This window comes from Cygnus atratus, chromosome 2, assembly GCF_013377495.2.
Source record: "Cygnus atratus isolate AKBS03 ecotype Queensland, Australia chromosome 2, CAtr_DNAZoo_HiC_assembly, whole genome shotgun sequence".
NCBI classification, from domain to species: domain Eukaryota; kingdom Metazoa; phylum Chordata; class Aves; order Anseriformes; family Anatidae; genus Cygnus; species Cygnus atratus.
In genome coordinates this window covers 115,239,166-115,266,613 of record NC_066363.1, presented here as the reverse complement: position 1 = coordinate 115,266,613, position 27,448 = coordinate 115,239,166, and the positions used below count along the sequence as shown (strand labels likewise).

Here is a 27,448-nt window from a genome sequence, read left to right as displayed (position 1 = left end):
CCTTACACTTTTGGCTGAGGGCTAGAAAAGATTAGGTTTACTTAATTGTCTTCATTGTATTTCTTTTTATTGTCAGTGTAGAATGAGAAGCTTTATATTGCAGCTGTTTTGTATAGTGTGTTGCAATTTATATAATAGACACCTATAGAGGCTAACCAATCTAAATTAGTAACTGACATGATTATATGTGGCCAATCCTCATGAGGTATGAACTAAAAAATTAAAAAAATAATAATAAAAAAAGCAAGACAGTATTCTGCTTTGGTTGAATTAGCTATTTTAGTTATCTGTGACATAAGTGTTCAGCTCTAAATCATGCAGAGATTCGCAGGTCTCAATTTACTAATACCTGAGACTTCTTTCAGGAAGAAATGGTGCAATACATAATATGTCATGTTGGACCTGCTCACAGGTGAAAGGAAATGTCAAGTTGTGTCTCACCTAAAATTCGGTGTAGATTAAATGCTTAGATCCAGTTTTGTTGCTGTCATCCATATCAGTATGCACCCTCTTTCGGTCTGGGCTTATTAAGTTCTGCAAGTTGTGTTCTCAACTGTACATAATGTATAAAAAATTATTTGATTGTGATTTGATTCCTGTTTGAAAAAGAGAAAAATAATACCTACTTGTTGCAGAGAAAGCTCTTAACACTGAAATCTTCCATTTATTGGTAATGCAGCAAAATGTTGTGGTAATAACTGGAAAAAAAATGTAGATAAATCCATCTTTTCTCTTTCATTGCACAGACATCCTCTGCTATGCTGTTCCTTTACAGTAGTCCATAAAGGTGAGAAATTCTCATGATCTCATGAAATACATGCTAAAATAAGAACTGAACTTCATCTTCACAGTTGTATTTTAATTTGCGTCTCATCATATACCAAGAGCAGTTTTAAGTTTTAAAAAGGTTATAAAGTCCTGCCGGAATTGATCAGAATTATTTGCATCTCTCTCTGAATGATTTGTTGCTAGTGAAAGGACAGTTAAGTATTGTGCAAACAGATCAGGAACTGTGGCAGTTTCTAAAACCTTGCAGATACACAGGACAATTTCATGTCACTTCTCTAACCTGAGAAGTTCAGTCTTGTGGGGTAGGTTCTATACCTGTCAGTGGAGTTGTGTGACTGTTGCAAAAAGAAAAGTAACACGCTCCTCTATGTACTATTCCAGAAAGTGCTACTCTACCATCTGGAAGATGATAGTTGGTCCTTCAAAAGCAGAAGGAGTTTTGGGATGTAAGGATATTTTTTGCCTGTTCTATGTGTATATGGTTTTTAGACATTCCTACTCACTCCTGCTCCCTTGCCCTCAAATGTAGCTATTTTACTCAGGTGTTACTGGAAAAGAACTGGGGACAAAAAACATACGGGGATTTTTATGTGACACCATGATAAGTAATGCTATGTATCAAGTTCCAGACATATAATGTTCCCCCAAGTATATGAATTTTCAAAGACAGTATACTCTGTGAATTCCAAATAACTGCTGTCCTTTCCCTGAAATTGATATATATAAAATGAACTGAAATGCACTGATTTGTAGAGCAAAAACAATGGGTGTATTTTCAATGCTTAAATTAAAATATTAGATAGCAGAAAGAATTTGAAGATAAAGAAGCTGAGTGTATCATCTTCATTAGGTAATGCAGACAGCATCAGAATAAATTAGTAGGCTTTGAATGGCATGTGAGGAATAAGTCATTAAACAGCTCCTGTTTCAGTTGTACTGAAAACAATGAACAAATAGGTTATAATTTTATTATCAATTTTTGTCTTATCATTGTTTTGATATGATATGAATATCAACTATGACACATTTTTCTTATGCATTTGCATACTTATAGCATATAGTAGAAATGATAAACACATGGTAACCCATGTGTCTAAAAGTGCTGTCTGCAGACAGTAGTCATAAAAAATTTAGTTCATCCTTTAGATTTTTTAGCATCTTTCTTTGGCTGTTTGTACAATCTGTGCTGTCTTATTATTTTAAGTATGTCACCAAATACACTGTATTTCAGGTATTAGTGTTAGAGATTGTAACAGTTCAGAATATAAAAAATACAGTGTTCTCTGATGACAGAAGCCAGAATTTTAATTTCATGCCCTAGCTTTTCATGCTTTCACAGGAGTGTAGGATGGAGTGGCTTGTTGCCATTTCTGTTGCAACAGTGCAGGCAATGAAAGAGTACTGCAATCTCTGATTGCCAGAGTTTCTTCTATGATATCAGTTTGCATATAAGTCTCCTGTTTACTTCAACAACACCCACTGAATTCCTTGCTTTAAATGCACTTTTAGTGTTGTGTTTACATACTTTGGGACTCACACCTGACTTTCTGAAAATAGAATTATGCTTTCTTGTAATTTATAAAGATCAGATACTTTTAAACAACTTACACCTGTTGTTGAGGATCTAGATGAGAATCACACAGCAGGCAGGTACCCTATCCCTTTTTCTTTTAAATCCTACATTCGTAGAGGAAAGTAGTCAGAATGACAAACCTTGTCCTCAAGAGTTGTCCTGGTTTCAGGTAGGACAGAGTTAATTTTCCTCCTAGTAGCTGGCAGGGTGCTATGTTTTGGATTAGAATGAGAAGAGTGGTGATAACATGCTGATGTTTTAATTGTTGTAGAGCAGTGCTCACACCAAGCCAAGGACTTTTCAGCTTCTCGCTCTGTCCTGCTAGCGAGCAGGCTAGGGATGCAGCAGGAGCTGGGAGGGGACAGACCCAGGACAGCTGACCCAAACTGGCCAAAGGGGTATTCCATACCATTTGACATCATGCTGAACAATATATAGGGGGGCCGGCTGCTCGGGGATAGGCTGGGCATCGGTCAACAGGGTGGTGAGCAATTGCATTGTGCATCACTTATTTCGTACACATTATTACTGTTAATACTATTATTATTATTATTATTATTATTGTTATTCTTTTCCCTGTCTTAATAAACTGTCTTTATCTCAACTCACAGACTTCACTTTCCCGTTTCTCTCCCCCATCCCGGAGAGGGAGGGGGGAGGGTGAGCGAACGGCTGTGTGGTGTTTGACTGCCAGCCGGGCTAAACCACAACAAGAGTCTTGTCATTCAGGTTGCTGCATGGCTTGAGGAAAATCTCTCTTTGGCCCAGAAGGCTGTCCACCACCAGCACAGACTTGGTAACAAACATGAGTTAGCACTAAGAATATATTTTAAAAGGTTCTAGCATCAGATTCCCTTTCTCTCACATTTTTCTTCCCTGATGTCCTCACTTGTCATGGTTACCAAATGTTGACTCCTTAGTGGTATTATGTGGTACCATATCCTGTTTCAACCATGAGGTTTTGAAAGTTCACCATTTAAACCAGAATTTGAAATAACTGCACCCTAGTATTGGACAATTTGGTATTTTGATTATCAGCCTTCTGTCCAGAGAGGAGAACATGAGCACCTTATGTACAAGAGGAGCAACCAGATGGGTCAGCACACTGGTGAAAATTATTGGATTTGTAAATAGGACAAAGAAGCAGGTCTTGTTGTGGTGCTGATCCTCTGTGAGACAGAGATTATTTCAGCTACCCTGACTGAGGGGTGTAGGAAAAGCTTTATATTTTGATATCTGGAGAAACTGAGACTAATGTGTCTATCTTAAGCTTGAACCCGCAGATAAAGGCATTCATAGTTAGATACAGTGTGAATGCCTATTCTTATTTTTATTATAGTACTAGAAAATGCTTCAGTAAAATCTTTGTCCTCAATAGATAAAATAAACAGTGTTTCCAAAATCAGCAAAGTCTAGCCCTTCCTGAGGTAGAACCATATGTAACATGTCCCTTATAAGAATGAATGAATGAAAAATTCAGACCTGTGTGACTCTTCTGTTCTTCTGTCCCTTGGTGACATTCTTACAGATAGGGTCTTTCTGTCCTCCATGTTTTCTTGTGGTGGTTCCTGACTTTCAGTTAAGTCACAGAGTCAGAATTTCTGTTTGCTTTTCCATAGATCAGACCTGTAGAGCTAAGTGTGTTTTCCACTTTGACTTCTAGAGAATTCTTTTTGTAGTAGGAACACTAAACTCTTAAAGCGGTGTGCAAAATGGTTCATATTAATTCCTGATGTGGAGATAGCCATCTCTGCATGAATGTATACACTGAATACAAAATATGTCAAGGTGTCTTGTGAAACCCAAATGCAGCCTTTTGCTGTCACTGGAGTGCACTCATCAGAGCTGAAGCTGTAACAGTGCTTTGCTGAAAAACGCCTCTATTCTTAATGTCTTCTGAAGCTTTATCTATATTCTCATCAACCACTGCAGTAATACTGAGGAAGACTCAAAGCTAATGCAGCATGTGATAGAGTGATTCTGTTTGCTTCAAGAACTCAGCTACTGCTTCTGTGATGATTGTGGATATGGGGACTTACTGCTTGGAGCATTCACATTACAAATACAAGAATCACTCAAAGATAGAAAAAGATACTACTTTCTGATCACTGAAATTCTTCAGGTTTTGTAATCCACATATAAATTATTCTCGTCCTTAAATCCCTTCTTTTCCTATCCTGATCAATCTTTTATTTTTATTTATTTATTTTTTTTGGTGGGGGGGTATTTGGTAGTGGAGGAGGAAATGACATTGTGTGTAGCTCCCTTTGCTTCGTTTATTTATGTGCTGACCATGCTGTCATGATGTTGATGGAGAAATCTTTAGCTATAAGGGACTGCGCATCCGTACATAGACAAAGGTAAAAGTACATTTGGAGGGTATTTCTCAAAAAGCTTTATTTGCTGATAGCTTCCCTTGTTTTATACTGGTAGTTTTGATTCTGAGGTTACTTACAGAACATACTGGTTTACGCTTTTAGGTTGATATTCATAAAACACAATTATGGCTTATCCAAAATAAAAGAATATAGTTTCTTTTTCAGTGGCCATGCCTGTGACCTCTGTTGTGTTAACTACATTTAAAACTACAAGAATGAGCCAACTAGACTGGATTACTGTTCTTATGTAGAACAAGTACAACTACTGTACCATTATTGTGGAAAATGACAATTCTGAAATGAATGAGCAGTGCTAGAAAACAAAACAACTGCGAAAAACAGGGACTTGGGTAGCAGAAAAAACAGTTTGATGTTGATGTTATATCCTTATTACTTCTAACTAGTCAAATGACAATTAGTTAGGACAAGCTATATATTATATAAATAGTTTATATTATACATTGTAAATATGTAAATAAAATTATTATATCTATTGTTTATAGGGATAATATTAAATATTTTTCATTATATAAATAATTCCTGAACTGTTATTTGTGAAAATAAGTACATGAATAAAAACAGACTGTTCAGCTTAGAACATACAATATCCATGTTTCCTCTTTTATACAGAAAATGTCAGATTTCACACATCTATTGAGTTGGCTGGATTTAGTGAAATTCTAATGAGGGAAAATAGCTATATTCAATTTAAATATTTGCCACAGTTGTCCTTGATTGTTTATAACAGTTAATATAAAATGTTATTCTGATTTGAAAAGTTGCATTGAATTTACCTTTACTATTATGTACGTATTTCTTTTCTGAAAGTTGCCATATTTTTAAAATGAGTGTTTAATAAAGAAGGCTCACTATTAATTCTTTAACATTCTCATGTAAATAGGTTGTATAAAATATTGTGATTTACATAAACTATTATTATATTTTCATTTTACAGAATTACTGCATTAGATTTTATGATACCATTTGAAGTTTGGCTTTTCTGAGGCTTCATTTAAATGGTTACATATACTAAACAGTGAACATCCAGCAGAAATTGTTAAAATCTTCTTGGTAGTAGCAGTTGTTCTCCGATGTTGGAATTTCTTGTATCATTTTTTCTCCAGTAAATATCATCTTTACATGCAGTAGCCAATGACATAAGTGTTTGGAAGATTTCTTGTCTTGAAGCTTGGCTATGTTCTACCTTAAATCTGATGTTATCAAGTGGGGAAATCCTCAACAGCTTTTGTTAGCATTGCACTATATGGTTGGCAATATGTGTGTGCAACTGCATTTTAGGGCATTGGTGTTTCTTTGCATTGTGCTCCTTTTCTGTATCCTTGGTTTGTTTCTATAAATTAACCCCTTCACACTGGCCTTAAAGGCAGGCAGGACCTACAGCCTATAGCAACTTCACTCAGAGCATGTTGGATTCTACTCTTTTGGATTCCTAGCCATCTCATGTCTTGTTTCTTGGATAAATGTGTTCATTAAATAAAACATAGGCCTATCTAAAGGCACTCTACATTTGTTACTGCCTTTATGTGATTGATCTGTGTGTACTGCCTAATTTCTGTTTTTTTTTTATAGGTTGGGCCCATCTATATGTTTTAGACAGTGAAGGTATCCATGAAAAGACAGATCTCAGATTTCACCATAAGGAGGACAGATGAAAGGAAAACTCTTAGTCTCAGGGGATAAAGGGTTTCATAAACAAAGAACTTCTGCCAAGGACTCTCTGTAGCCCAGGGTAATGAGAATAAGGTGGTATCTCAAGTCTTCAGTCAGCAAGATTTTAATATGATAGAGAGAACCTGAGCCACAAGTATAATTGTACTGACAACCACAATATTGCATTGATAGAGAGCTGAACTGTGTTCTTATTGATCTATTTTATCTAGAATGCAGACCTGTTCTAACTGAATCACTGAGGTTTTGGTATTCTATTACATTACAGTTATATTTTATGTTTAAAATCTAACTTCCTTAATAATAATAATTTAAAAAGTACAGGATACTTCTGAAGTTTTTACCGACGAAGGTGACAATGTTGATACAAAACCTAATTACTTTGAAAAGTGTCCATTAAGAAAATAAATTAGATTGTGTTCATTTTTTCATTAAATGTTTTGTTTTGTTCAGTGAAAAATTTCTAGACTACTTTTTTTTTTGAAATTTTAGAAATGTTTATTCTAACTGGAATAGACAGAAGTGGAGATGCATTCTCTGTTACATAAAAATCTGGAAAACATCAGATAAGGAGATCAGAATTCTTTTCTGCTCACTCTTGAAGTGAAAATAATGTTTTCTTCATTGGAAAAAAAATGAAAAATAGAATCTTTTCAGGAAGCTTATTCAGTATAAATATTTTAGTAAGTGCTTCAAGAAGAAGATTTAAATCTAATCTTTTTAATTATCTCAGTATTGCCTATAAAAACAATCAAAGTAAATAGGTCAGCACTTCTCCATCATCAGTTACTGGATTTCAGAATTGGATGAGAAACAAGGATTAGGATCAAACTATATATCTATATGGGAAGTCCAATAGGAATTTCATAAATAAAAATCCAGAAACTCTACTTTTAGTATGGATCATAGAATGGTTTGAGTTGACTCTTAAAGATCACATAGTTCCAACCCCCCCTGCCATGGGCAGGGGCACCTCCCAGGTTGCCCAAAGCCCCATCCAACCTGGTCTTGGACACTTTCAGGGATGGGGCATCCACAGCTTCTCTGGGCAACCTGTTCCAGGTTCTCATCACCCTCACCAGGTTCTCATCACCCTCATAGTTAAGAATTTCTTCTAATATTTAATCTAAATCTACTCTCTTTTAGTTTAAAACCATTGCTCCTTGTCCTACCATTAAGCTCCCTGACAAAGAGTCCTTCTCCATCTTTCCTGTAGGACCCATTTAGGTACTGGAAGGTCGCCATAAGGTCTCCCTGGAGCCTTCTCTTCTCTGGGCTGAACAACCGCAGTTCTTTCAGCTTGTCTTCATAAGAGAGGTGCTCCAGCCCTCTGATCATCCTCATGGCCCTCCTCTGGGCTCTCTAATAGGTCCATGGATGTTAAAATGGCCATGACAAAAACAGTAGTGGTTAAAAAAAGTCTCAGCCAAGAAGGCCACTGGGTGTCAGTCATGTTCATTATCATTATGACAAAGTTCACTGAAGCCAAATTACTTGTCAGTGAACCAAAGTATGTAGCAGATTAGGCAAAATCTAAAAAATTGCATTTAGGATATTTCTTTAGAGTAAAATATCAATGTTGATTGCCATCAAAAGTGAGTTAGGGGTATTAATTTTCAAAAGAATTACAAAAACTTATGGTTGTAAAATCAGAATAGTGATCCCTCTAACTGTGTAGAAATGTAAATGGATGAAAAGCCAGAACTAAATGCTGATATGTCTATGGTTGGTTACAGTGTTTGCCAAAATAAAATACATTAAACTGTAAAATCCGGTACATTTTGCACATTTAGTTTATTGAAGCAACAACAACAACAAAATTAAATTTCCAGTGAATTTAACCAAAAATTGGCACAATTATCGTATGGGTCTCTTGGTTTGCAACTTTCTGTCACTTCAGAGACATAAAATAGTTGTGTCTGAGATATGTGTAAGTAAGAGATATTCTATTCAGTTTTACTGTTTACTTTTTGATACCTTTCTCACTTTATTTTTTGTTCTGTACAATTGAAAGAACATTTGGTTTTGCATTAGTATTTGAATAAGTAGGTTTATTATTTATTTGCTTCATGTACGCTGCATAGTGCCATTAATGCAAAAATATTAGTCTTTGTAAAGTCAAAAAGAGTGTATTTAAGTGAGTAATTAGCCTTTTCCCCTAGTGATGCAGAATTGTCCATCCCTAAGTATATAAGAAAATGGAGAACCTTTATAAATGTTTAAGTGGTCATAATGAAATACATAAATGGACATTCCCATGCAGTCCCATCTTTTCCAGAATAGCAGTGAAAGAGAAGTTCTCTCTCCTAATATGTTCTACAAATATTGACAGGTACATGCAATCAAACTATGATGATATAGAAGAAAAGTTAATGATGCAATAATAGGCAAATATGTTTGTGTTTAACAGTCTAAAACTATCTTATGCAGAAACCAATAATGAAATCATAAAATCTTTTTTTTTTCATTTTTTTTCTTTTTAGACAAAACATGTAAACTTAAGGTATAAAGGAAGAAGTAGGATTGGAGAAGTTCTTAATTCTATGTAATTTCAAAATCTTTTTTATACTTATGTCAACTTATATTCCATCATATTTATAGATTGACTTTAGTTAAACATGTAGCTTTTACTTTTCTTAAAATAAAAACTTTATGTATGGAAAAAATCTGCAACCAGAAATCTAAATTCAGTGTTAAAGTCTTAGACTACGTAATACCCTTCTAAGGAGTATTTTTATATTTCTTGTTTCCACTTAATTCTCAATAAAACATAAATGTTAGTTTTAAAGTAAAAGTGTATACTTTAAAATGTTTGTTTCTGTTTTGATATAGAAATATTTTGCTAACAACTGCGTAGCTCTCTAATGAATTTGCTTTTTTATCTTTTCTGGTCTTTGAATGATTGATGTTTTTTTCCGTTAGCATTCACAACCAATGGATCGAATTAGATCCTCTTCAATCAATACCAGATTTACTGGCATTATATACCGTAACAATTGTTTCCAATTAACTTCTAATAAAGCCTCTTAAAGTTATACTTTTTCACAGTTAGCATCAAATGCAAGATGTGTTTGCTCTTCATTTTTGTTTTATAGTCTGTTGTCACTCACATTTTCTGCAACAGCAGTGCTATTTATTCAATTTCTTTTTTTGTCTTTGAACTTTCACTTGTGTTCTGCTTGCTTTAATACTTTTTTATTTTTCACTTCTGTGGACTCACTAATTTGTTCCTGTGCCTTCTGAAGTTATATTCTTGACACCAGTGCTGGAGTCACTGACCCATACTACCTGAAGTCATCATGCTTGTACTTTCATTTCAGTGCTTTGATACCAATCTCTTTCCATGATTTCAAGAAAGGAAAGGACTGTGACTTGCTTAAGTGACATATCAAGTTGGCACCAGCAAATCAGTACTGAGCCCTAACACAATTCCTGCACAAGTTGTCATGAAGATCTGTCTTCATCAGTTCATTTTCTTTATCTTCTTAAAAGCTACCAATTCTTCAGTGTCCTTCTGAACACACTGAACTCACTTTTTTTTTTTTTTTTCCTCAGGGGTCATTGAAGAGAATTTCCCATATATCGATCTCATATTGATTCAAGATCTAGGAACTCTTCAGTTCCTGCATGTCCCTTAAATATGCCTGTACATGAGCTATACATGTTTAACATGTGTAAGCACTGACAAATTCTAGTTTTGCAATGTGAAAACAGAAAATATCCAGTTACTTTCTGCAGATCTTGAAAGTTGCTTTTCTCCTTCTGAACCTCTGTGATCATGACTGATCATAATATTGAAGTAGCCCTAGACGAAACTCTCCCATCCTTGGTAGGAAAAATATTTTTGTCTCTAAACCACAATAATATTGCAAAAGTTTCTTCCCTGTAATCAGGGCTTCCAGACTTCAGACAAAAATAGGACTAAGAAGGCATAGTCAATTGTAAGTTCTGTTCAAATCTTGCTGTAAAAATAAGAATTTTAAAACCGTGCAGTTTAGCCAGAGCCATTTAGGGCTCTTTCATATGGTGTTTTAATAACACCTTGAGTCCCCAAAGTTCTGTCAACTGTAGCAGGTCATGATAATGTAGACTATATACAAGTTGGAGAAAAACACCCTTGTGGGAAATAGCCAAATTAGATACCTTGTTTTTTCTTCCACATATGTAAAAACAGTGTCACTATGCACCTTGTAGTATGGACCATTCCCTGGCCTTGCAGTTGGTCTCCACGCTGTGAGCTCAGGCCTTTGGACTGGTAAATTTTTTGATTTCTCCATGTCTCAATCTCAAATCAGTGCAAGAAGTGACCTCTATTTTTAACAATGGCTCCAGGTTGGCCCTGACTATAAGGACCAATCTCCCCCATCCCAGCTGAGATCTCACAGTAGAAGTATCATAAACTGAATAAATTTAGCTAATCTGTACAGCTGTAGGAAGAACATTTAGCAGAAAATTCTTCTGTTCTGTTGAATCATTATTGGAACATTTGAGTCTGAACCGAGTTTTCAGAAAGACCATATGGCAGAACTCATGACTACCAAAGACAAAAGAAAATGTTTTTCCTTTGGCTCTTGAAAAAAAAAAGGGGGGGGGGGGGATGAAAATGACTGCTTTTCTAGTGCATTGATCTGAGATTTGTCTATACGTCATAAATATTTCCAGTACTTCAATTTTTGCATATATTTTTTTTCTTCAGATTTTCTGCACGTATAGAATCATTCTACAACCACAGTCTTTTTTTAGTGTAAATGCAGTTTGGTTCATGTGCCAAAGATTACTTTGCGGAATTTCAGAATATTCCATACATAGAAAAGACGCTATATGAAAAAGAAACAAAAATACTTTTTGGATTTGGCTGCCATGAAGATACATGACCCAAAATTTGTTATATACTATTTGCTTTGAAATACTTGTAATGTTAAAACAGACAGGTGTGTATTTATATTCACTGATACTGTTTTGGTAATGTTGTTATTTTAGTAGCATATTTTTTTCATTTTTATTTTATCAGCATTCATTATTTGTAATATAAGTAGCTTGCCATTCACCTATTTTTTTCCTCAATGATTTAATGCATTATTCCCCATATTAATTCTCCACTTGAGTCATACGAACTAAACTTGTTTCTTTCAAAACTGTTGGAACTGCCATTTGAACTGCTGTGTTATCAATGAAAGATACTTGTAGCTATTGTTACTTCAGTTTGCAGGTTAGAAAAATGCAGTATGTCAGAAAAAAAATTTACACCATACTCTTTTTTAAAGAGTAATTAATTTGTTCTAAATGGTCTCTAACACATTGTTCAAAAATACGATCTCTCACTTCTCTGTCTATGTGTATACTTCAGGGTGCATTTTCAAAGACACCAACCAAATATTATAAAGCAAAATTTCATGCTATGGATGTAAAAACATACTTTATTTAAGAAGATTTAGTTTCAGTAACTCTGAGCTATGTGCATTAGGGTTGTTTTTGTTGTTGTTTTTTCTTGGTTTTGCTTTTTGGTAGCAGATACAGTGGAAGACCTGTTTCAGCTCAGAGACCACCAGAATCTGTGTTAGCCCAGTATATAATATCAACAAGGTAAATGCCCTGACTGATGTTAGAGCTTGTTCAAGAAGGGCTCAGCTGTTTGCACAGCGTACCTTAAAAGGGTTGCAGTACTGGAGATTTACTGAGGAGCTGCAAGATCCTTGGTGCATAAATTACCAGTCTTCAAATGCTGGTGACAGCATCAACAGAAAATCCTAAGTATGGTGAATGCAGCAGAAATTATTACTCGGTTAACTTCTGTGTAGCTTCTGTTGTAGTTTCTGTGACTTGCAGAACCCACACAACTTGCAAACTACCGTTATTGTAACAATATATCCTCAGACGCCAGAAAAAATCCCACCTCTTGCTTGGTTTATAGTAACTTCCTTTTCCATAGCTGGGAGACTTTTCAGCTGTATTATGCTGACTGTGCAGTGCTTGGAAATGCCATGCTCATTATGTCCTGGGAAGGAACATGTACATGATATACCTAGTAGATGTTTCTGGAAAAATGTAACTAACGCCATTGGAGAAGCTTTTTGGAGTTGGAGGGGTGAACACAGTAATTTTAAGATAAGCAATTTATTTTTGCTGTTCATATTCTGGGTTGTTCTCCAACAAGGATACTTCATGCCTGCAAAAGAAACAGTCCTGCTTGGGGAAAACAATTTCATTCTTCACAACATCAAATTTAAGTTGTATAAGCAATTAATATAGATCCCTTAATAATTAGTTTATTGTGCTGATGCATCTGATTGTCAAAATCAATTGTTCTTATCTTTCAAATAAAACACTGCTGTCAGAGTGACCATTCAAAATGATGATTGTAAACTACAGGGATTTATATCTTGTTTATTGGTATATCACTATGTGGACAAAATCATTGATCCTAAGGTTAGTCTCTACAATTCTTTACAAACTTTTGCCACACAAAATGGAATAGTAAAATAATTCTTAGATCACTTGCAACACAAAGTGATTGGTATACATAAAAGGATGGAAGACTAACATGAAATGCATTTTCTCTGTGCTGCAGACACTAGGTTCAGACAGTAAGTTGCAGTATACCTTGCTTGTCTCTAACATTCACTCTTGCTCTTTTTTTTTCTCTCTCGGTTAGACTAGGTTAGTGGTGGTCTCTATTTGGAGCTTAAAAGGACTAAAGTTTAGTTATTGCAAGAAATTCTGTATGTCCTGAGATACTGGACTGATTATTTATCATTGTGTTGCATGGCATTGCATCTGCTTTCCTATTGGCTAGTTGAACTGTCATTGTACTAATACGTTTTTGAAAGTTCTGGGGAAGCACTTAGATGTTTTTACTTTTTTTTTTTTCCCACATATTTTATTGTCTCATTATGAATTTGTATTATGACAGACAGGAACTCCACTCCAAATGTGTTCAGCAGACACACAAAAAAAGTGTTCCAGCCTCTTGCTGTTCAAGAAAGACAGTCTAAGCTTCTGTGTTGAGTAAGAGAACATAGAGAGAAAAAAAAAAATATGTGCTGAATCAGGTAGACAGACTCTAGGCCAGTATTCCATCCCTGTTGACTATAGTAACAGGGCAAGCATTTTGTAATATTTCTCCTGAATAATCCCCCAGCTTTCAGTTTTGTTTTGTTTTGCTTTTGTTTATTTGTTTTTGTCTTATTTATTTATTTGATTCAATAATCATCAGTGGATATTCCACACACCTTAACTACACATAGAAATACACTAAACTACACACAGAAATATCTTCTTTCATTTGTTTATACTATGGTATTTTCTGGTTTCATTTGATTTCTCTACTTCAACGCTCAAGTTTTATTTCATGTAAGTCTTCAAGAAATTCCTCAGAAGTATACATTTATTCTCACTGAAGAAAGTAACTTCATTTGAATGTAGAAATGTAAAAAAATGTTTTGCATATTTCAGACATCTGTTCCAGAATGCCTGAAGAGCTCAAACATACCTGTAGACAAAACCTGACGTACAAGAAGTTTTTGATTTCAAGTTTTGCTGAAGAGAAAAAGAACAAACACATGAATCTTAGTGTTTCTTATAGGAACACTATTCTTATTTGCAGGAAGTCTGCAAATTCAGAAGTTTGAGTGGCAGAGGTATACCAAATGTCAGGGTTGTCTACTTAAATATCGTACTATTGGTTTTGAGATTCATATCCCTGATGTCCTAGAACAGGAGAAAGACGTGTAATGTATATTCTGGCGTACCAAGTTTGGTCACAGTTTGACCATTCCTCTCTCTCAAAAAGATGGAATGCTCCTAAAGACTTCTTGTCTACATTCTGTGAAATCCTTAGCAGAAACATCAGCGAGTGACTCTCAGGTATTCAAAGGATGTATACTCTTTGCCTTCTCATCCTTAGGGCTCCTTTCAGAGGAGTGAATTAGAGAAAAAGAATCATTTCACCTTAACTTCCACAGCTGACATAGGCTATGCAATGAAGCACTTTTTGGGGACAGGACAACTAGTTTAACTGGCCATACAAACATAGCCACTAAGTCTTAAGAAATCCAGAAAGTGATATTTTGTTTTCTTTCATATATAATTATTTGTCAAAATGTCATTTTAAATTACACAAAAAATAACAGTAGGACTTTTCTAGTTTTGTACTCACGTATATATATTGGTACTCACATATATATATTGGTGAAAATTGCTATGTTGATGTTAATCTTCCAGAAGTAAGTTTTTCTTTCACTTTCCCATATTGCTTACTTATTTGAAAATACTGTTAATGATGAAAACACTTGTTTTCAGATATTGAATATCAGCATATTAACAGTCATTAATCAGTCATTTTATGAACATTTCATGTTCATGAAAGTATCAGCCTGAAAAACAGGTTTTACCTCTATCCAAAGAGTAATATCTTTCCCTTTATTATTTTGAGATTTCTAAAAGATTAATAACATTTTAGTATTTTAATGATGTATAGAGTGACAGTTCTGTACTTGAAGAATTTTCAGATTTGGTTGCATAACCATGGCAAACTTCTAGCAAACGTTTTCAGAAATTATGTATAAATACTGATAAAAATAGGATATATCTTGATTAGGACATTGTGTAGGAAAAAGAGGTAAAATTATTGTTAATATGCTAACTGTCTTGGGAACTCCCCAAATTCAAAGTAGCTCCACAGGGTGGCTAGGAACCTATTCAGGCATGCTGCTGTTTCCCTTGGATAGTTTTGTCTTTTAAAGGTGAGACACCAAATTACACTCTTGGGAACAGACTCAAAAAACATAAAGCTTCTTCAACATTATGCACCATGACCCCAGAAGAACTGACACTTTATTAGCCCACTATTTCACTGCAAATTATTTTAAAGTCAGAGAAGATACTAAAGCAAGGTTTGAATTTTATCAAAGGTCCTTAGCCCCCCAGGGTTCCAGGGTAAATTGTAGCTATAGTGTATGGTTAAAACATTGTTTGTTTCACCAGTGTATGAGATAAGAATACGCTTTTGCCCTACCAAACAGAGCTTGACTAGCAGGAACAGGGTCTGGCTCTTGTAGGATTCACATGTAAAGAGTGTCTTGAACCTTCAATCAGTGATCTGGGAAAATAAATCTAAACACATCTATGCTCGAAACCTTTTCTTTTTTTTTTTTTTTTTCTGCCTTAGACATGCATATTTTGACTTACGCAGTATTCTGTCAAAGGGACGAAGAGCATCAGGGAGGTAGACAGAGTAAACTCTGGAATATTACCAGATTCCCCTGTCAAAAATGCAACTAAAATTATTTACAATTCCTTTCTTTGGATTTTGGTAAAGCAATTACTAAGTCAGGTGGTTGCTTCCCACCTCCTGCAGTAACATCTCACTGACAGTTTGGGATTCTCAAGTCAGAGGGTTGCCATCACTCCTGATGGATAAACAGGCTCCATGCAGGTAGCACCTCATGGTGATGTCCATACTGAACTAGCTCCTCCAACTGCTCTAGCTGCTCCACTAGCTCTGTTTTTCAGCAAGAGTACCCACAGCACATGGGATGACAAAGAGTCCACTTGTATAAACTTGACTCATGAGCAAACTTTTCTAACTTGAGAAACTTTTAGGCTATAACTTTTGCATTACAGGCATTACTTATGCAAATTTAATAAGCTTTAGGCTTGCCCATTGATCTTTTTCATGCATCTCTCCTCCCTACTGGGTGGCATTGTAATCACTACCCATCATGTTATAAAAAGGTACATTCAAGTTATACATTTAAAACATATTTCAAGAAATATTTTGTATTGTGGAAATCAGCTATCCAGTTTTATATTTATGAAGTTAGAAGAAATTCTAAATGTCAAAAGACTGAAATTTTAACATTCAACTAACTCTATGGGTAAAAGTCTAGGTGGGCTTCCCTCCCCTAATGTGCATTTTGGTGGGAAAAAATAATAACAATTACAGCAGATGTTCTTGTCAGAAATCATTTTAAAATTAAATTAAATCAGATTATGCCCTTGTAGCTTATATAAAATTGTGAAACTGTTGGAAGGTCATGCATTATAACCACAGGAAATTCAGTCAAGGTCAGATTTAAAAGCAGTGGAAATGTTTCTGATTACAGAAGCATACACTGCAAACAACTTCAGCTTCACCTGGGGGCAAACCATGAGAGCTGATAATTTAATTAGTCTTTAAAATCAAGTTAATCAAATTGTGATCAGGAAACATTAAAATCATTAAGAAAGTACATGACTATTGCATTGACTGTTTTTCAAATAACTTGGAAAAAGAAATATTTGAACAGTACAACATGGGTGAAGAATTTGATGGAATCCCTGGCTATTAAGACAAGATAATTTGTTTGCAGAAAGCAGGCTTTTGTAGTAAGGTAGAAGATGTATTATTTCTGGTAGTTTCTACTGTAATTATTTACAACATGATTTTCTGAACAAATTATTTATTAATAACACTGATTTTAGTAAAAACATATTCAGCAAAATCCTAACCACTTTAAATACATTTGGAGTTTTTCCATTGGTTTCACTGAGATCATAATCTTGCCGTCTATATTTTGGAGATATTCATAAGTGAATGAGTCAAGACCTATAATTTTATTTTTTAGAAAGGCATTTTGCTGTGAGTGTAATCAATTAATTTTCTCTTTAGGCCACTCTGGAGCAAGTCATTAAAGAAAATCTGTGGTTAGCTCAAGAATATCAAATTTCTCAGAACTGCCACTTAAACAGTAAAGAAGACCTCACAGAACTCTATGACAATAGAATCAGGATGGAAGCTTCAGTTAGAGATTATCAGCAGGTAAAGTACTAATATCACTCATTCAATTCATTTATCTCCTCTTTAAAATTAATTTGATCAATGCAGCTACCTAATAGCAATAGAATATGTGCTAGTAATCTATCACCTATCACTTGAATTCTTGTTTTCTTCATGAGCATTTCACACTTTCTCTATTTTCGTATCTTTTCTTGTTTGCTCGTTTTTTAAATTTTACAGAGATTTCATGTAAGGTATTCATTATTCATTATTAATTAATTCATAATTCCATTTTTGTACCTGAAATATATTTATTTTTGTACAAAAATATATTACCCAGTATCGTATCCAGTATCTTACCATTACACATAACTTCTCCATGAAATACTCTTTCAGGGAACTGTGAGTTTTATGACAGCTATAATCAGATATTGTAAGCCTTTAATTTAGCAAACAGTCAAACGAAAATGAAAAAAGTTAAAATCTAGTTTGATGAACATCCATGATGGAGGTATAGTGGTGAGGTGTAATGTTCTGTTGAATAAATAGTTATATTTAAAAAGATTTTTTGTTTGAATTTAACAGTGCTGTGGAACATAAATCAAGTGAGGTGTTGTAAAACCTTGTGGAAATGTAACATAAATTCACGTAAAAAATACTTTTTTCTTTGTTTCTTTGCTTTGTATCTATTGCTCTCAGAATAGATCCTATCAAAAACAACTATAATCAATCCAAAAATATTATCCAGGTTATGTTCGGTTATTGTTTGCTTGCCTTTCATATCTGTGTTTTTGAAAATTAATATGCATTGAAATCATTATACTCACAAATCTTATGCTCGTATCAACAATTTCTAGTAAGAATGTGTATTAACTGTGGTCTTTTGTACAGGAATCAGGTCCTGATACACTGACATTTTAGTCCATTTTCTAAAAGTGCAGTGTAGAAATCTTCAAATAAATAAATGAATGAGAAGTGAACTTTAAATTATTTGTAGTTCTTTTCTCCTATCAATCCTTTTTATATCTTATACCCATGTCTTCAGTCATTGCTCATTTTCTGACATAACACCTCAGTAAATCTCTTTTGAAATTCAGTGTATTCAGTTTGTTCCTGATAAATATCAATAAGAAAATCCTTTCCAGAACATTCTTATTAACTACACACCCCTCTATATTTCAAGAACAAAACTGTTTTTCAGTCATGTATTCTTAGGGATAACCATATTTGGAGAATAAGTTAGAGATTAAACATTAAAAAATGGAAGAAATTATCTCCTATCCTCACCAAGTGAGTGTCAATTGTGTTCTCTTAGTATGACAGTACAGACAATGCTATGGGTATTGAAATGTTTCTTAGAAGGAGTGGGTTATAGGAGGAATTTAACATTTTTCTCTGAATACAGAATTAGGACATAGTTTCTATAAACTTCACTAAAGAAAAATAGATTTGTCTTAGGTTATCATCTGGTTTAATTCCTTTGGGTGTAAGAATATTTGTCTTTCACATTCTCAGAATGTAATAGTTCTTGGTAGTATTTGTGAAAGATTTCCTACTCAGCAGTTTACCTCTTCTGGACATAGTGTGGATAATATTATCATACATCTCAATGAGGTAATCTGGAAGTAAAGAAAATTGCAAATGAATTGGCATATATTATTGCTTTTTTCCTTCTCAATCTGTATACAACAAAATAAACATAGTAAAATATAGCAAAATTACAATGCAATACCAACAGGATCTAGTTTCATCAGCACTGCCATATAATCATTTGTTTGGCTTTTTAAAACCTTGTTTATGAAGAAAATGGTTATGAGTAAGTTTCTGTTCTATGAGAGCTTATAATCAGCATTACAACACATATACCTTGCTAGTGCTAGAAATTAGTGATAGGAATATTTAGAATTTCTGACAGTCCTCTGTGAGGTATAGTTATGAAGAAGAGAAATTCTATTTGCAATATTAATTTGAGAATCACAAGGACAACTAATCTAATCTCCTTTTTGATAACTCTACACTTTGTTAAGTGACAAACTAGCCCAAATATTAAGACAAAATATTTCTATTAAAATAGAAATAATATTTTCCATTAAAAATGTGTTGATTACATACACCTCCTATAAAAAGAAGTTTGTTTTTGTTTGTTTGTTTTGCTAATAAGCAAAGTACAACTGTAACAGAAAATCAATTTTGGTGGATTGTCAAAGTAATGATTTTTCTAGATGTTGTAATATATACATGCATTACAATGACATGAACATTCAAGAAGAAAATGTGCTTATCCTTCCCTTTCCTAAATCCTGAGATCTTTCTTCCCTTTACATCCTATACATATAATTGCTCAAATTATAAGCTAATTTTATGAATATTTATGTAAAAGGCACATTGCCAATTTTAATTCGTTTGGAGTATTTTTAACTGGATATAGTAACTGCTGTAACTAAGTAGGTTTGCTTTGGGCTTCTAATAGCTGCTTTGTTCAGCCCAAGAAAAGTCTCCATCTCGATGACAGGTGAAATGTCTTTGGTAACATGAAAAGTTTTGTCATGACCTTGTAAGATTCTGTGCCCTGAGTAAGGTGCAGTTATGGAGGATAATAGAGAGAATACGCATTGCTGAATAGAGGAGCTATGCCCATAAAAAGTATACTTTCTTCTGCATGGTGAATGCAAAGGCATTCTCTTTGGAGGAGATAAGAAGGATTTTCTTCATACTACTACACATATGAGGTGTAATGAAAGAAGGTTTTCTATCCCACTGACATTTTCTGGATGTTACTTTTTCCTCTGGATACTTAAGGAGAACCTAGCATGCTATAACAGATAGTAGCCTGGTAGAAAACACACATGCAAGTTTCAGCTTTGCTGCAAGTGAGAAAACATCTTTGCTTTCTTCAGTTCCCATGATTAATGAAGCACTGGTAATAAGATGTTTTTGTGTGTATATAGTACTACTACTGCCTTTGTTTTCTTTACTCTACTTCATTATCATATTACAAATTCTTCACCTTAACAAATTCCAGGAGATTTTATGCTTTTGTTAGACTTCTGAAATCAAAAAAAAAATGGATAAGAATTTGAGCTTTAATTTAGAAGCATTCAAGTTTCTAACGTTCTGTTTAAATTTCTTCTGGAGATCTCAAAGGGCTTTCATATTAGTATTAGGAATATTTTAATGCATGAAAACCAAACTTAATTCTTTACCATATCCTTCTTTTTATACTGTACAATCTTATAACATCTGTCCCATGAATAAAATTTGATACTTCCATTGTATTGTGCTAATACATTGATGGTTGTACTGTAGACATGAGCATTTGTTCTCATGAAGTTAGAGTAGATTCTCAGATATAGAGATATGTCTTCATCTCATATATTAAGAAGCTCTTTACCTGAATCTGTCCTTAAAATTAAAAGTGTCATAGTCTTACAAAACCTTGATAATTGTTTTTGTTCACATAACTTGTATTTAAAAATAATATCCATGCCAATTATAATTGTTTTAAAATTTAAGTAAAAAATCATTCTCATATTCATGATCTGCTGTCTTCAAGAGGCAACATTATACTGAGAGTGTGGGGGAAGAGAATCTATTGATTTCTGTTTCCTTTTTTTACTTTCTGGATAACTGACATATTATTGCAGTAAAACATATGTAGGGTCAACTCATGCTGAATAGTTATTAGAAACCATGATAACAAAAGTCATTACACTGCAGTTCAGTTTTGACAGTAAAATTTCTGCAACATTATCACAAATCCTCATGCATTAGTGCAATGATCCTTACTATAGCTTCATATTAGAATCAAAAGACTGCTGTAGCATGCTTGATACAAAAAGTCATGCAAGTCAAGTGAAGTTCTTTTCCGCTTTTATAGATAACATATTTTCATGTCTTTCTCATGCATGTGTCTGGATTTCAGCCCTCTTGGATATTACTACTTTTAGTATATTGCTCAACTGGGATTTATTTTTTTTTTTAATGATGTCCCTGTTGTTTTGAATGACTAAATAGAATATAAAATAAATCTGATAGTGGGCACATGTCAGTTTATGCAATTAACTCCTTCAGATTTTGTGGTTCCCATTCATTGACCTTAATGGCAAAAAATACTATTCTCATATAAACAAAAAATAATTTCTGTCTCTAAATGGTGTTTTTGCTTATTCAGTTCACTCATCTGGAGATCTTGGATTGTTTCATATCTTCACAAGACTAATAGCAAAAGCATGGATAAGATTAAAGCAAAAAAAAAATAGACCTCCATTCCCATTTCCTTACAAATCTTAAATGAAAAAGAAAACTGTTAAGATTCAGTGTGAAAGAAATTAAAATTATTATAGAAGAGATATCAGAAGTTTTATCTCTTTTAAAATTAAATGTTTAACCAGTTTTCAGAGATGGTTTGATTATGAATGGAAATGTGTGATGGAGCTAAAATTTCCTTTTTACAAATATAGCAAGACTAGATAGTAGCTAATAAGCAAAATTATGTAATTTACAATATTCTTAACTATTTTTTCCTGTCTTTAGAATTTTGACACCGTGATAGGTTGACAGAATAGATAGCTTCATATAAAAACATAAGGAAAACAATGTATCTTCAGTAAGGTTTTTATTATGCAAATGTACTAAACTTTCATTGAGCTAATTATATCTTAAAAATGTAAGCATTAAATTAATAATTAAATTTGAATCAATAGCTCAGTAAGGTCAAATGACTCAATCAGAAAATTAATACAAAAGGCAGTCAAATCAAATTATTAGTTTGATAACAAAATTAAATTATTGAGATAATTTAAGGAGAAGTCGGTCTTCTTTCTGTATGCACCAGCCATATCAATGGCTGGTCAGAACAGTGTCTGTAGGACTTAAAAGTGAATAAGTTCCTATAGAAGAAGGTGTCCCATTACAGGAAGTGAAATCTCTTTATTTCTCTGTAAGAAATACAGAAAAGTGATAATTCAATTAAGCGTTTCTATTTGAAATTGAGTGTTCTCTAATTCCTCTGGAAAAAAGATCAGGAAACCACTTTTTTCCTAATAGGTACACAAGCTATAGAAAGACTACACAAGCTACAAACCTCCCTATTTTCGTCAAGGTTTTCTTATTTTTTCCCAGCTTTGGGACTACACTACCTTTAATTAAAAAGAATCTTTTTTTTTTTTTTTCTTTTTATTCCTGCAACTGTATGCCTCCTCCAGACTCCATTCAGCACAAGATGAACAGAATAGGAAAAAACAGACTATGCTAGCACCTCTTACTAACCAAAGTAGAAAGAGCTGGTCATTGTTAGCACTTCTTGTACTTCACAATACCTTCTAACAAGTAGATACACATTAATGTGCCTGTAAGTACAAACTGCAGGGAAGACCTGGTCTGAAGCTGCTCAGTCCTCAGTCAGGTGGTAGGTATAATCTTCAGTCCTGTGTTTACTCTTTTTTATATCCAAGAAAATATTATTAAGCTAGAAGGCTTAGTTTTGCATATATTCTGTGACGCACTTGCTATAGGAAGTAAAGCTTACCCTGATCCTAGTGTTCTAGGGCTTTTGTATCAGGAGATGTACATGCATGTGCTTACTGAACCCTTTATAACATTTATTTCTTCTGTAACACTTCACAGTGATTTTAGGATTATTACGGTCACAGACGTATTTAATCAAAAACAGGCAGAACTTCCATTATTATTATTAAATTATTATTATTAAAATTATTATTATTATTATTATTATTATTATTATTATTAGAATTATTATTCCATTACTATTATTAAATTTAAAATCAATATTTTTTCTCTAAAGTTTTTAGTTACTTTCTCCTGTTTACATGTAAAGCAGCGAGGTTGAATGGTTGCAGAGTAGGAAACAACATCCTTAGGAAAAGTTCAAAAGTTCAAAAAATATTTGTATCTACTTCACACTTTCATTTTTAACCACATGGATTAATAGTTTTGAGATTTACATTCTTATTAGCTACGTAAATTCATGTTCATTCACATTTACTTCAAACGTACATTAAGAGCGTCATTAAGGTCACAGTGTTATAGCTTAATTTTACAAATACTGTATAAAAATATTTGGTGTCAAAATAGCTTGACTTAACATTTAATAACTAACTAAAAACACTTGCAGAAAACAACCAACAAAATACTCTTATTTAATAAAAATCATACTTTTGCTTTCATTTTTAGCACATAAAGTTATTAGAATCTTTCGGGATTATAAAGCACACCTACATTGCAACTCATCTCAAATGCCTTATTAGGGGTACTTATGTTAAAGTCTTATTAGATCTACATTTTCCATGTTTGTATGCTTGAAAAAAATAAAAAAAAATCTTAATAGTTTAACATATAAGATTAATGTGGCCTGTTATGCAAATAGTTATTCTAGAAACTGGTAGAAACTTTGTATCACACCTTCTTAAACCTTTCCACTCAGAAAGAATTAAAATAACATCAATCAGCAGAAATGGGCTCAACCAGAACTAGCTGGGGAAAAAAAAAAATCTCAACTGACTGGTTGGTTGTGGTGAGCTTCCATTCCACATGCATTTGTGTGAACTCTGAACCAGTCACATGAGGGTATGGCTCCAGGACCTTTACAGGAGCCAGGGCTTTAATGGCTGAAGCCTGTGTCGCTGAGGCAAACAGTTTGCATAGATTTTTAGTCAAACCTCTCTTTGCATTTTGGGTGACTCCCAGGGAAGCTTGTCCCAGTGAGGCAAGTTTTGGCAGACACAGTATTTGAGGACAGAAGTCTGCTTCATAGGCTTAAAGACAGTTGGGAAAGACTTGTATGCCATGAGTCCTTTAAATTGTCATAGAGATTGGAAGTCAAGATATCATAACACCTTTTTGTTCTAACGATCATTATTCTTCTCAGTTTTCATTACTTCCCTCAAGTCTAGATTGCTTATGGAACTGTTAAGACCCTAGTGTCTATCAGAAATCTGAGGGAACATATTTCATCATAGAAATACTATGTTTGTATTTCTGAAAAATAAATAAATAAACACATATATATTCCAAGCTTTTTGTTTCACACACACAAAACAAACCAACAAACCAACAAACCAACAAAAAAATTGTCCATCTTATTTCAATTCAGAATGTAAAAAGAAATCCAATAAGGTGCTGGCCAGCTCCAATCCTATATCCACTCTATAATTTATGGTAATTGAATAATTTATTTACTAGAGGATTCATACAAGTAGAAGTTCATTTGGAGAATGTGATTATACATAAGCAACCATCTCAAAGAAACTGTTGGTTTGTCAGCAGTCTTTTTATGTTCAAGTTAATCTGTACAGATAATATCCCATCTCGTGAGAAAAGCAGGTGGAAGTGCCTTCTCATATGCAGGCAATAATAAGAAATACTATGAAAAGTGACAGCACTGTGGCTACCAGACATGTTAATGACTAATTCTAAGATTAACTTAAGAAATGAGAGAATGCTTAAATAGAAATTTGGAGTGAGAAAGCAGAATCACTTTATTCTTTGAAACACAGTGTAGAAAGAAACTGATGCATGGTATGATTTCCATTAGCTTTCCAAATCAGTCATTTTCACAAAGACAGAGAAAATAGCCTAGTATGGATTTGGTTGAAGGTCATGTTAGTATTAAGACAACAAGGATTGAGACCTTATGAAAAACAGATATCTCACAACAAAGACTAACAACATAGATTAAACTCTTTTGGTAAATGTCATATATGAACCAGTTCTGGCATTCATTCTCCTCTTCACAATGATACACCTTCATAGCATAAATAATGAAACTTTGTTTGGGTGATAATGTTATCACTATTGATTGTTAAAAGCTTTTTAGCTTCACATCAGAGCAAAAGAATGGATGGCTTCTGCACCTTGTGCAAGGTTTGAATAGCACAGCACTGTACATAAGCAACATCTGTGGAATCACAGAAACATAGAGGTTTTCATCTAGGTTGGAAAAGACTTTCAAGATGATTAAGTCCAACCATCGACCTGGCCTACTGAATACCATTACTAAACCATGTCCCTTAGTACCCACCTCTCTGCAACCTCATTTCAGGTCATTGTAGAGAGCGATGAGGTCTCTCCTCAGCCTCCTTTTCTCCAGACTAAACAACCCCGATTCCCCCATCTGCTCCTCATACATCTTGTTTTCTTGTCCCTTCACCAGCTTCATTGCTCTTCTCTGCACTCACTTGCACAACTCGACATCCTTATGGCAGTGAAGGGCCCCAAACTGAACTGAATTTGAGGGGCAGTGTCATCAGTGCCACGTACATACCTCGTCCTGCTGGCCGTACTATTTCTGATGCAGTTCAGAATACCATTGGCCTTCTTGGCCACCTGGGCATACTAAGCACACAAACTATCCCGTTCAGTATTTTACCACCTACTATTGCATGTGTCCATGGAATTGAGAAGGGAACATAAGAAGAGCAGGTGTCTCGTTCTTCTGACCCAGCAGTGCCCTGAAACTGTTAATGCTGAGATTAAAATAAAATCACTCTATGTAGTGATTTGCAGTGAATGGCAGAAACTGGGTTTTCCCTTAAAAATAACAAGGAAACTAAGCACTAGCTCTTGGAAAGCATTACATTAACAAGCTGGGGTGCACACAGTAAGAGCACACAGATTTGTCTGGAAAGAACATGTGATTTTATTTTTTTTCTTTATTTTTAGTCATATGTGTCTCCTCATCTTTTAGATGAAAATTCCTGACTTAAACAAGTGGAAAAAATATAAAAACAGAAAGGAATTCACTGAGTTACGATCTCCCAACCAACCATTTCCTGACAGTGTTGTTCTTACCTATATGGAAGATTGGCTACTAAGATCTTGTAAGAATTATTTTTAAATTGTGGTAAGCCAGTAGAATATGAAATCACAGATCTAAAGAACAAAATTGTCTGGACAATGTCCAAAAAAAAAAAAATATTTTTGAAAAGTGAAACAATGAGCAGCTTGGTGTGCTGCGATTGTACCTCTAATGTCCAGCAGTGAAAGCCTGTGCTAGAGAGGCTTATGCCATAGTACTGATGTCTCCCAAGAACAGTAAAGGGTTCAAGCAGAAGACAGCTAGAATGGATCCACAGATGAAAAATATAAAATTACCAGTATGGCTAATATTGATTCCTGTCAGCAAAACAACGTCTGACGGGAATGAGGGACTTACGGTGTCATGATTCCTCTACCGTCTCCTAGTGACAGTAAGTCAAATGTCTCCTCTATTTTATCAGGCTTTGTCACTTGCAATTATTTACAATGCTAGGAGCTTTGTTTCTGCTTGCTTGGGAAATTTAAAAGTAATCGCTAATGATGGTATCTGTGAGGTTAAAATGTCTATACTTTATGTCTAAAATGTCTACACAGTATTAACGGATCAGCTGCATCACTTTCATTAACTAGTTATTTACAAGTAAAAACAACAACAACAACAACAACAACAAAAATCAGAACTGTTGAAGAGACTGGAATGTAAGATTATACAATAAAAGTCTTTTATAACCTGACTGATTGTACCACCAATTGGTAGAGCAGAGCTGTGCATGTAAATTTTTAGTTAGAAATTAATATGAAGGATTTTTAAAATCTCTTTCAGACTAATCTAAACTAAGATTTTCAGAATTTGGGACAAAGGAAACAGAAATGCCAGAGGAAACAAAAAATCAGTTTAGTTTGATTAAAAATAAAATATATTTAGAAATAAATGGGTTGATGTAGAAAGGGCATTTAATATTTTTTTCATAAAGGGAGATCAGTACTTCCTCGCTTAAATGTCAATAATTCAGATGCTTAGTATCCTCCCAGGTTCAAGTATCCCGACAAAATGATTGGAAATAAAATTCCCTCCTTTCCCAAGAACACTTGCCTGAATGACCAGGTTACAAATTATCCTTGGCTAAATCTGTCTCAGTTTCTCACTGTACTCACACACTGTGAATAATTAGTTTTGGAGGAGACAAAAAGGATGAAATGGTCATTAAGATATCTGTCTAACAGCAGAACCTTGGTCTACAAGAAATTTTGAGTAAATTATGCTAAAAGAAGCAGTTTCGTTAGTGATGCTGAAGGAAGAAACCCCAGAATGATGTAGGTCTCAGGGCTGGGCCTGCTACTGAGAGGTATGACATCTTTCAAATCTCTGCTGTAAATGAGACAGTGAGAATGTGAATTTGAGTCTTCCAGTTCTTGAGAACCCTTAACCCTGGAATAATCCTGCAAGTGGAGTGCAGTCGCCCATGATTTTCAGGGTTCAGGCTTTTG

The 27,448-nt window shown here is 34.2% G+C and overlaps 1 protein-coding gene across 1 annotated transcript in view; it reads left to right on the top strand.

Moving 5' to 3' along the window:
* Nucleotides 1-27,448, top strand: part of CCDC178 (coiled-coil domain containing 178) — a 181,162-nt gene that overhangs the window by 105,387 nt on the left and 48,327 nt on the right. The window contains exon 18 of the mRNA XM_050709125.1: nucleotides 17,078-17,227. Coding sequence (XP_050565082.1) covers nucleotides 17,078-17,227 — 150 coding nt within the window. The remainder of the gene's footprint in view (nucleotides 1-17,077; nucleotides 17,228-27,448) is intronic.